General features: G+C 39.8%; 1 protein-coding gene across 1 annotated transcript; it reads right to left on the reverse strand.

Annotated features, from left to right (window-relative positions):
* Positions 1–717: 717 nt before the first annotated feature.
* On the reverse strand, positions 718–9,119 carry LOC125349533 (caspase-1-like). Its single transcript, XM_048343754.1, has 10 exons — positions 8,991–9,119; positions 8,100–8,366; positions 6,290–6,343; positions 5,215–5,330; positions 4,418–4,591; positions 3,632–3,866; positions 3,083–3,226; positions 1,754–1,863; positions 1,244–1,342; positions 718–852 (listed from the first exon to the last, which is right to left on the reverse strand). The coding sequence occupies exons 1-9, from the start codon at positions 8,995–8,997 to the stop codon at positions 1,244–1,246; spliced, it is 1,206 nt and encodes a 401-aa protein (XP_048199711.1). The 5' UTR covers positions 8,998–9,119; the 3' UTR covers positions 718–852.
* Between the last annotated feature and the right edge of the window lie 3,038 nt (positions 9,120–12,157).

Below are 12,157 nucleotides of genomic sequence, written 5' to 3' on the forward strand. Positions count from 1 at the left end.
AGATTACCATGAAGCAGCTCAAGCTATAATAGAATAAATGCATTAAATGCATAATTGTACTAGAGAGATATGTCCAGAGGAACAGAAAGTGCAAGAACAGAAAGGAACAGAAAGTGAAAGGGAGGAATCAAGGGGAAATGGGAGAAAGCGGCGGGGGGGGGGGGGGGCAGGGGGGCTGAGAGATGGGTGACTATTGATTTTGAAGGTTCTCCAAAGGTCTGAAATTCATTTTGACTTAGGAGTTTTAGGATTAGAAAGAGTACATGCTTGCCGTTGGAAATATAGTTCTTTCCTAAGCATAACACAGATGAGTGAATAATTAATCCCCAACTCGTGTCCATTGCATCATAAAAGAATATTATATTCTAGTGCTTATTTGCAAGGTGTCATTTCATATGTGTTGTTTCATATGTGGTGACAGTTTCAACTTTTCCATGGGACTGTAAACATCTAGGGACAATGCATATCTTCTCTAGGTCTCTGATGTTGAGTTCTGCATTCTTGAAACTCATGAACTTATTGTGAAACTTACCTAGTTGATGTATGTGTCATTAAAGCAGAAAACCAGTAAACAATATCTACAAAGAATAGATGGCACTAGATGCAAATTCATTCTTAGGATTCATGTCTAAACTTTGAGAAATCTATTACCTGACCAAAGTCCCAACTTTTATTTTTCTAGCATGACAACAAACAAATAAACATCACAGGATAACATTTAATCTTTTTTCATATTTATTGCATCATTTAAAGAAATGTTAATTTCCAACAAACAAATTGACAGATGTTTTTACCAAGAGAAAGGAATGATTTCAAAACAGATACAAAACTCCTGGCAGAACTCCTGGCTTCCTGTGGGAAAAGGAAATAGCACAAACTAAGAGAAAACATTAGCTAAGAGATAGGGAAATTATAGTACTACTCTTCCATTGGGGCCATACACACTCAGACAAAAGAGAGATGCCCATCACAACATTTAAATAGTGCCTCAACATGCTTTCATAATCTTACGACTACCCTTTGATTTATAGTAGCCAATACTGAGAAAGGACCATCCACCTCAGAATTTTAGCATAGCTATGTGCTCTGAATTGAACAGAAAAGCCAGCTCTTCATTTCCTCCCCATTCATTAAACCACCCTAGAAACCTGGATGGGATCTCAGAGTTTTCCCCCAACCTTGTAGCCTAGACCTGACCTCCCACACATTCACCTACACACAGACACTGATACAACTGACTTACTCAGTGTCCTGGGAAGAGATAGAAGCATCTTGTTAAAGTCACCCTTTCAGTAGTGGGCATCTGTGCCTTACTATTTGGTAGCTCAAATGAAAATCGAACCTAAAAGGGAAGGGAAAATGTAGAGAATCTTGACTTGAGCTGTGAAAACTGAAATTAATGTAATGAAAAATAATAATTACAAAACAGTTTTTTTCACATCTAATAGGCCTATCTATTCAGCGTATGACTTAGGCTTTAAAATCTTACTGGATCTGATAGCTGTGACAGATAGACGCAATTACTCATTTGTCTCCACAAGGCAGGATAGGAATTAAAGCAACTGTCTTCTAGAGGTTATGGCTTGTGATAGATTTGATCTGGCTTCTAGATTTGCTGACTCACCCCAAACCACCAAGATTCCTTAGGAAAGAATGATGTTATTGGACAAGTCTGGGGCTGCCTGCTGAGATCTGGCTGGAAGAGACAAAACTCGGGGGCAGTGGGAGTGGAAAGAAACACTCAAAATCCTACCTTTCGGAAAATTTCCTCCAAGTCACAAGAGCAGGCAAATTCTTGCATCGTTTTAATGAGTTTCATAATAAAAAGAGAGCCATTAACTGGATGTCTCCAAGAAATATTATCTGTAAACAAAGCATATTTCAAAACTTATGACTGGCTTGTGCCTAGAAACACAGGGATAGCTTAGTTATCCCAGCTGTAGTATGTTATTGAGTTTGTCTTCTGTATGTATGATGTCTACCCTTTTTCAGTGAATGTAGTTCAGTGGGGATATTTAACTGAAGCTGAAGAAGGAAGCTTCATAAAAAGCAAATATTAGAGGGCAATATTCTTTGATTCCAAGGAGTTTGAAAGCTAGTAGAAAAGACAGAATATAACAGAGAGGAGTGGCAGGGTCTTAAAAGATAATGATACGTGTGTGTGTGTGTGTGTAGGTTCCAAGTCTAGAAAGTTTGAACACCTGGAAGTAGTTTAAAATGTACTAAATTGAAAGTCAGAATATAATCTCACTTTTATCATGACTTATGTTTAATGTCACTGAGATCTATCAGCCCACACATGCCACCATCCTTCTAGTTGTCTGTTTGACTGAGTGGTTTGTCTAGTTTTGTTTCTCTTGCAGTCCCTTCCTATGGCTGTATCATCACTACCACTGTACTACATCCGAGTACCCTGGATATTGTCTGATATGGGTAATAATAGAACTGGGGAAGGGAGAGGGAATACCAAAATCAAGGAACAAAGAAAAAAAAGACAAACCATTCAAAAAGCAACACTCAGAACCCATTTGGTGTAAACCAACTGCACAACTCTTGCTGGGAGAGGGGAAGGGGAGGGGGAGGGGGGAAATGAGGGAAGAGATAACAAGTAGAACAAGAAATGTACTCACTGCCTTTCATATGAGTGTGCAACCCCTCTGTATCACACTTTGACAATAAAGAAAAAAAATCCCACCTAAATGTAATGTTGCAATGTACTTCATCTGACATTCTGCCAGCACATCTCATCCTCATTTTTTGTAAGTAAGGATGTCTGGTAAAACTGAGCTGTTGGGAGATCCCAAGATTTTTCACTTTCTTACATGGAGTCAGATTCTAACTTACTTCATTGTGGAAAGTCTTCTAATTAATTTTCTGTTGTTCTTTACACCATGGAGGAGTTTCCTAATGACTAATTTAGTGAATATGTAGGTACATCCCCTCTGTGGATGAGAGGAATTAAATGTGTTCCCAAGAGCCTTGAATTGGTTTCCAAAAAGCACAGATACCTATGCTGTAGCATTTCAGTGTGAATGTCTCTACCAGTAATCTCCACAATGGTGTTCTACAAGAAACTTATTACCTGGTGTTGAAGAGCAGAAAGCAATAAAATCCTTCTCTATGTGGGCTCTCTTAATGCCATCGTCTTCGAAATCTTCTGAGTCTGTGGACAGCTGATCTCCAGCATCTTCTGCTGCATCTTTTAACCATACCACCCCTTTGTTCTCTAGAAATGCAGAATTTTGATATTTGTTACTCCTAACTTCCAAGAGAACTTTTTTCTTCTAGAAACCTCCACTGGATGTATTAATTTATATCTTGCCTTTTAAAAACACAAACATCTCAAGAGCCATTGTTTCAGCATTTCTTTATCTCCTAACACTCAAATGAACACTTAACAGCACTGACACATTAAGTCTTAACATTGCAAAGGGTATCTTTCCAGTCTCAAAAACAGAACAAGTGTCCTCCAACCAGAAACAGAATTCACGGAGGCTATAATTAATTGAGTCATGAAAACAGGTAATCTTTGATACTTATCACAGACATGAAGACATTGAAAACTAAAAGTTGTATACAGATGACTCCATGAGCGTTTGATTGGCTTATGTTCTAAGATATTAGCACTCACCTCCACGGCAGGCCTGGATGATGATCACCTTGGGTTTGTCCTTCAGACTTGGGCAATTCGCAGTGTTCAACATTTGGAAGATAGTGTCAACTTTCAATACATCCGATACTTGGTCAGGGTATTTCCTCCCACAGATCCCCTCCCGGATACCATGAGACATGAACACCACGAAAGTACTGTCAGAGGTCTGGTGCTCCAGGCGGTTCGCGAATGCCTTCATCTCTGTGATCATTTCCTAAAAGAAACCATACTACTCATTTTATCATCAGACCTTCAGAATTTCACAAAAAGACACTTAAGGAAATATTTGACTATTCCATAAAAATTAATGAAATAAGAAAGAAAATTTCAGTCTTCTCTGAAAAGTGCAAAAGGAAGTTTATGGGAAGTTAGTCCAGTTGAGTGAAGGGAGCATTACTAAGTTCATGGAACATTTCCCAGCAGGATATATGAAGCTTGCTAAGGGACTTTGGCATTGGAAAGGGATATGGAACAACAGATAAGCTCTAAGTAAACACTTTTATTATAAACTTCAAGAGTTAGGTATTCTTGGGCTGGGAATATGGCCTAGTGGCAAGAGTGCTTGCCTCGTATACATGAAGCCTGGGTTCAATTCCCCAGCACTACATATATAGAAAACGGCCAGAAGTGGCGCTGTGGTTCAAGTGGCAGAGTGCTAGCCTTGAGCAAAAAGTGTTAGGTATTCTTGTGTTGTGAACACTCAATCTCATGTTAGCTAGGACTATAAAGGACATAATCATTGTCTCTATGTTTTGAAACCCTTACCGATGCCATGAGATTTCTTTTCACGATGACGCTGTATCCCAGCTGTTCAAGCAATGTTTCCATACCTTTGATATCAGCATCAGCTCCTGCCCTCTTGGGAAGACTGTCAAACTCTATGTTGCAGATAATGAGGGCAAGACGTTTGCGGGTCAACTTATTCATGATTGGATAAATCTGTAGGGAAGGCAGACTGAATGACCAATCTAGTTTACGTTAATTTAGTACTCACTTTAGATGCTTAGCTTCCCCCTCCCCTAGTCCTACCAAAGAATCTGAATCCTATGAATGGATTGAGGAGTGGGGATAGAGTTTGCCAAAGATGAGATAGCAATTCAGCTTCTATCTTTAATTTTGGCAAGTGAGACTTTGAAGGACACACAGATTTGAAGTCAAGATTACTGCCTTTTCAGATTAACTCTTGCACTCTTCAAGTACTTGACTATGGACAAAATTTTAACAATTCTTGTTTCCTGTTCTCTAAAGGAGATGGATTTTTGGGAGGATTAAAGGCATTGGAATTATGCCAAATGTTTAATATGTGTCTGATGAGTAGGTAGAATCCAATATCAGCCAATGATTTTGTTATTACTACCATTATTTTTCACTCAGACAATTGGCCCAAACTTTGAACATTCTATATAAGCCTGGGATTGTACAAGGCAAGATCCTTTACATAAGGGAAACAGCCATTGATTTTCCACATCTAAAAGAATTGCTCTGACACAGAGCTGCTGTACTTCAGGAGAGACTCAAAAGTAACTTTAGCCCACTCTATCCTTGTGTTCTGAACACAGCACCTCAGCTCCTTTTGCTTTCTGCATCCTTTGTGCCATTTCTAGCGAGCAAAGCTTGAGACTCCCTCCTAGGTCACAGGGTGTGAGCATAGTCTGGCTGCTGTGCACTTGCTGAGGATCTGAAAGAGACAAGAAACAGTGTGAGTAATCGCATCCCTGGTTATCCCACTTGGTGTCCTACTTGGCATCATTCATATGTAAAGCCACAGAGGAGGAAATCAGGTCTAGAACATGGTCATGAATACAACAGAGATCAATAGTTTACTGAATACTTTAGATAAACACACAGTATAGATAAACACACCCAGAATATACTCAGCATGTTAAAAATGATTAAGTGATAAATCTGATTCCAAAGATTTAAAGCATAGGATAAAATTTCAGAATGTCTCAATTAGCTCCATTGAAATGATTTGTAAAAAGTTGTGTGCTTATTTAGCAGGCACAATTGTAGACATCAGGGATATGTTTTAGAAAATAAGCCTTTGTCTTATCCTTCATGATTACTTTGTACTGTGCACACTTGTAAGGGATGAGATCAAATAAATGATCTAGAATGAAGTACAACCGTGAAAACTATACCCAAGGTGAACAATAAATAGATTTGTGTCACTAAACATTGATTCCACAGCAGATAGGAGAAAGCGTTTTCTCAGTGGTTGATGTAAAAAAAAAAAATCCTGAATCTTTTATTTGCATGGGAGTTAAATTCCTCTCAACCATGTGATGTACTTCCTAAAGAAATTAATGTAATGGTCATGTATTGCAAAATACATAATGACATGAGGCTGTCTGGATCATGATGTCTATGGGAAATGTGAATGAACATGTTCAGGCACTACTTCAAGTAGACATTTGGGGATTAAGATGCAGGGTCCGAATATTGTAGAATAAATATGGATAGTGAATCTGTGAGGACAACACAGGACATGGTCAGCTAAAGATGACTAGACTAAGAGAAAAGAGGAGCTTCCCACCTATGGGAAATTACTCATAGCCCCCCTCAGCCTAGGTTTACCCCATGAAATTTAATTACTAGGAAGATGGGGATTCAATGAATATTTAAAAACACAGTTACCTGAGGTAAAATCTGGGGAGTCTTGCATATTGGCATAAATCCCAATTTGTGGACCTGAAAGAAGATAAAGCATATTAAAAATTACTTATCTCCAAGACCTTTATCCTTGCGTATTGTGTACTTCCCAATAAACTTTTACTCCCTCTGGCCTGACTAATAGTTAATCTGTTCAGGTTGAATGTTGCTGGGAAACAAAGCTCCTATGCATAAAAGCCTGGGTGATTATTTAGCTCTTAAAGACAAAGTGTTTCTAAGTGACTCCCTTGATCTCAGGACTATGACACAATGGAAAGGAGGTACGATTAGCTGTGGAATGAGCAATCTTCTTGATAGGCATATGTAAAGATGGCTCTTGAGCTAAACACTGCTGCAATCAACTCAGAACTAACTCTAGAGGTAGGGAAAATGATGATAGCAAGGGGCCAGTGCTTTAGGCACATACTTTTCACCAGAAAACAGTGAGGTAACCCTTTGGCCAGATCAGGTGCGGCAAACCTGAGCTCCAACCTGGAGATAAAGTTCTTAGATAAACCTGTTTGTATACTTGAAAGGGTGGGGTCTCCAAAGTTTTCAAGCTGAGATGCTTTTAATCAGCTTTCCATAATAGAAGACAAATAAAAATACCGTTATCAACTCAGAATCACAGATATTTATGCAAAGTCAATAATGTTTTCCCTACAACATTCTAAAAATATTTCTATATATTTCTCCCTTATGTTAATAATCACATACCTATGAACTAGTTAGATCCCTGTGGCACAGAGATATTCCTGAATCATGAGTTAGAATATTCATAAAATGTAGTGGTAGAGTAGAAATGACAGCTGGAGGAAATTACACCTGGTGCTCATGGTAAGAATCCTGAATGAGGAGTTTCTTTCTGGTCCCCAGAGAAGCAGACCTTAGGTTCTAGAATGGTCACAAGAGTTTGTGCAAGCCCCTCTATGATCCAGCAATTATAGATTAACAAGAATTCACAAGGAAGTATGGTCATTTTACAGTCATTTCTGACTCTTCCTGTTATGTATTCATTGTCTTTCACTTAGGGAAATGAGGAACAATATAAAATTAAAAGGAAGTAGTGGAAGATAAATAAAAACCCTGGCTACACATAAACAGAGAAAACACCTGCAGTGTACTTGACACGTGTAAAGGTCTTCTCTTATTCCCAGAGCAATGCTTCTCACATTGGCAGAACCTCTCCCTCTGCAGTGGCTTGGAGAAGCACAACAGAGACCAGTTCCAGGGATTGCTGTGCTGTGCTGTGCTATGCTGTGCTGTGCTATTGGGCAATCTTACTCAAAAGCAAGTGCGAGGACCCAAATGAATGAAATTCTGATTTTGTTATAATATTCCACTTATTCTTTGGGGCTCTAACATCACTCAAGTGTATTTTATTGTTGCCAGAAGGCAAATTTTTGGAGAAAATTTATTTAAAAACAAAAAGCACTCAATGTCAGAAAAACATGTACACACCTAGGGAGCTCTGAATGTAACAAACCCACAAATATATTAATAATGATAGGAATAATAACAATGAGTGCTACTGGAGCATGGAGTCAGACATTGTTAGGGCTGCTCTTAGGAAATAAATGCTCACCTACACAGAATAGGAAAGAGCTCTGATGAAAAAGCCACTGAGGCAGAACGATACAGAAGGGAGACATCTGGGAACCTGCAGCAAGGCCACTGGAGTGGGAGATAAGGGGGGATGGAGGCTATCTGCAGCTAATCTAATTTCAAATAATGGATCTTAGGAATAAAGACACATGGACTGTTGTGGACTTCATCCTAAGTCGTTGGAGCTTACCTGAGGAGAACCCCAGTGTCTCTGCAAGATGGCAGTCTTCTTCACAAATGTAATCAACACAGATCTGGCATGCCTGAGGCCCTTTCCGAATGACAGAGTCAGCCAGCGCTCGCGCCTTGTCCATAACTGTGGCATTTTCAAATTTGACTTTCTCCATCTCTTCCTGGTTCAGCACTCTTTTCTCTAATAACTCATCCAGCAAGCCATTTATTGTACCCGTGCCTACGGACCGAATAAACTGCTTCCTCTTCTCTTTCAGGAACTTGTCTGTTTAGAGCACAAAGATTGATCAAGTCATGGAAACAGCCTCATTTTCCTCTTTCATTATAGAAATGAAATGGACCCTTTTAGAGTCAAAAGGAGCAAAATGTCGCTGCCCATTTACTTTACTAATCCTTTCTTTTACTCTATTAACAGGCTGTATATTCCCTTTGATCTTACTCACATCTGCTCATCGAGAGTCCTGAAGACTGGGGGTGCATACCTCTGTCAGTGCCTGAAAATCAGAACTCACCGTTTCCTCTCACACATTTATTTAAGGAAATAATGAAGTAGCCATAACACATTTTCGTGCGGGGGTGGGGGGGAGCACTGTTTCAAGTGTTCATCTTGTTTTTGGCCTGCTCTGTCTTGCTGTCAGACTTAAAGACATTGAAGAGTTATGATGGCAAAATGATTGCAGGATGCCAGAAAAACCTCATTTCCTTCCCTTGCAATGCCTATGTCTTCAAGAACCTTCTGAACCCCTTCCCTCCTCACCAGTCTTGCTTTTCTCTCAGTTCTGTTCTCCTATACATCCACACAGCCCAACAAAAGTTTTCAGAAAAAAACCAGGCCCTCTCAGACCTATTTGTTCCCCCAAGAGCTGTCTTGCTTCAGTAGAACACTCACCAGCCATGGCTTTCTTCCCTTACCATCGGGTAAAAATGAAAGTAAAAGCTTGCTTGATCTTCCTTTCTAGCAGGGTGTGTACACGTGTTGAGAAATCACATCATACATGTGTGTTCATGAAGAGACACTGGGATTTCAGCGATTTAGACTGGAAAGTTCTCTTCTCCAGAAATTGAAACTTTTAGGGGAAGAGAGAAATGAGTGGGGATTTAAGAAAGGAGTGAAGAAGTATGTTGAAAGTTAACAAAATTAAGAGTTTTTCCCTCATTAAGAAGTGTGATCCAGAGAACCAATGTTCCCTCTGCTTCTTCCCGCAGCTCTGTTAGTATTTGGTAAAGTCGTACCTTTAGTTATCATCTAGTACTTTTTTTGTTTTAGATAGCTACTGTCTGAAAAGCACAGGCTCAATGCACATGTTCTCAACACAGAATGTGAACAGTTGGCATTTGAATTGCTTCCTTCTGAGCCAGGATATTCCATTTTTTGGTGAATCTTAATTATATTATTACATATTGAAAACATAGGAATTGTAGTCATTCATTGTCTGGCACATGTTAAGCATATAATGTGTAGTAGTATGCTTTTAACATAAATATTTCCCACTAGAAAATACTATCATTTGCAGGTTGCATAGTTTATTTTGGTGAAAATCCTAACACTTTTCATTCATTCATATAAAAAATTCATTCATAAATCTAGTATTATGGAAGGCATATCCTTTGCTGTCACTGCTATAAGGCACAGAGAGTTCTGAAGAACAGTCCCTGCTTGTTCTTTTGTCCTCACATCCCATATTTGAGAGGAAAAACGCATAGGAGACCCAGTATATAACTTGGCTATTAGGTGTTAGAGGAGCATTAGGTGCTAAGGAAAAGCAATGAGTAGGTATACGGTGAAATATTGTAGGACTCATTAAAACTAGAGGACACAGGTAGTCCTAAAGAAGTCACAAATTTTGTAAAAATGTGTTCTGGCCACGTTACTTTATAGATGTGTCTCATGGAACATATAGATATTAACATGAAGTTATTTCTTCAAATATATCAATTCCTTTCTCAGAATGCTCTTGGCATTCTCATTTTACAGTTGTAATTACCTAGAGTTATTACACCATTGGCATTGTGTGGATGTAAACACACATGCAAATGTGTATACATACGATGTATCAGCTTAATAGTGATGCCTGGATTACTACTGCTTGAAATGTTGCACAATTCAAAATGGAACAATGAACCTACTATTTGATATATGTGGTAAACTCACTTTGCTTCTTATGCTAAGCATAGAGAGTCATTTGTATTTTAGATAGAATAGAAACCATGGGTTAGAAATGGGGTGGTGGATCCAGGAGCTCGTGGGTCACACCTGTGAACCTAGTTAGTCAGAGGTAGGAAAGTCCCTGATACCCTTATCTCTAATTAACCACCAGAAAAACCTGAAGTGGATCTGTGCCTTATGCTGAAGGAGCACTAAATTTGAGGACAAAGCTCATAGGTAGCGCCCAATCCCTGAGTTGAAGCCAACAAAAAAAGAAAGGAAGGAAAGAAAGAAAGAAGGATGGGAGGGAGGAGAGAGAGAGAGAGAGAGAGAGAGAGAGAGAGAGAGAGAGAGAGAGAGAGAGAGAGAGAGAGAGAGAGAGAGAATGAGTCAGAGAAAGGAAGAAAGAAAGAAGGGGGGTTGGTATTTCAAACTTGCTGAAAACACCGAGTAAGCAGCTGAGATGGATGCTAGAAACTCGGGGTAGTGGTCTAGATTTGAGTGTGATGCAGGAAAAAGCAGTTCAAAAAACATCTCTTGAGGTTTTGGTTCTTATTTTTGAACAAATAATTCCTGAAAAATCATTACTGTCCTTTCATCATGGATTAGCTTCATGGATCAGTGGTTATCATAAAAAAGATAGGCCCCAAAGGCTGTATTTGCCTTAGAAATAATATTTATTGCTGGAAAAGGAGAGGCCACTGCTTAGGAACCTCATTTATTTTGATCATTTTTTAGAATGGTATACTCTGGAAGGATGAATGCTATTGAAACAATCACTTATCAATTCTAAAGTTTATGTTCTCCAATAAACTGAGTATTTGTCAGTAACAGTTCCTTTCATGGGACAGCTGATTATTCATTTCAAGGTGTGACTATCTGCAAGAGTGGCACTTGCTGACTGATGTCTAAAATGAAAACCTTCTCTTGAAATGGATCTATCTTTTACTACCTTGATTTTATTACTTATAAGTACTGTATTATTCATGAAGTCAAAGAAAATAATTTGTAACTTGGCACTGGTGGCTCATGCCTGTAGTTCTTGAAAGGATAGGTCTCGGCCATCCCAGAGGACCATGCGGAGATAATCACAGACAGGAGAAGAAGGTTCATAAGGAGGTTTATTAGTGGGGCCATAGTTCCCACGGGAGAGGGAGCTACATGGTGTCTGCACCTTATCCAGGTGGCTGCTTCTCTCTTTGGGTAAAGGGGAAGTAGTTAGGTAGTGAGTAGGAGTGGCTCATTAGGTATGGGTGGATCTGGGGGCTAGTGGGAGGAGCTGAGGACCTGAGGCTAGGGAAATGCTAACATTCCCCCATTTGTTGTTTATTAATAACAGAGGAGGGGTACCAGGCCAGGAGTATGGGTGGAGGTTGTTTCTTCTGGAGCTACTTCCTGCTGTAAAGGGGCGAAGTAGTCAGGGGTCCCTGATTCGTCATTTGGCCTGGTACCATCCAAGAAGTATGTTTGACAGTTTGGTTGGTAAAAGTCATTTCCACGAGAATGGTTATCAGGGCCAATGGGTGTCATGGTCTCCTCTGGCTACCTCCTACAGCTTGGGCACATCAAGGAGTCACTGGGGCTGGGGTCTTCAGGGTCCAGTTCTGCATTGGGCAGAGCAGTGTAGTAAGAGGATGGCCTTGAACTGCAAGTTCCCAGGTGGCAACCTGGGTGAGGGATGTTATCCTGTTAAAAGAGACTTTTGCAAAGGTCAGGCAAAAGGCTGACAAGCTCACAGGACCAGTTATCATGACGACATGGGAGAACACACCCTGGGCATAAGCCAGAAAAGTTCCATTTGGAACATAAACCCAATTGTGGCCCATTACAAGGAAGGAGGAATAACTGGACTGGGGGCAGGAAGGAAGTGTTTAGGGATAGTGGACTGGTTGAGAGTAACCAGTCAGAGG

Source organism: Perognathus longimembris, chromosome 3, assembly GCF_023159225.1.
Source record: "Perognathus longimembris pacificus isolate PPM17 chromosome 3, ASM2315922v1, whole genome shotgun sequence".
In the NCBI taxonomy this organism is placed as follows: Eukaryota; Metazoa; Chordata; class Mammalia; order Rodentia; family Heteromyidae; genus Perognathus; species Perognathus longimembris.

Excerpts from the sequence above, each read along its gene's own strand:
- LOC125349533 (XM_048343754.1), bottom strand. Across the intron at positions 4,592-5,214 it reads AGAAAGCAAAAGGAGCTGAG|ATTTATCCAATCATGAATAA; the intron begins GTGCTGTGTTCA and ends CCTTCCCTACAG. Across the intron at positions 1,864-3,082 it reads TTTCTGCTCTTCAACACCAG|ATAATATTTCTTGGAGACAT; the intron begins GTAATAAGTTTC and ends CTTTGTTTACAG.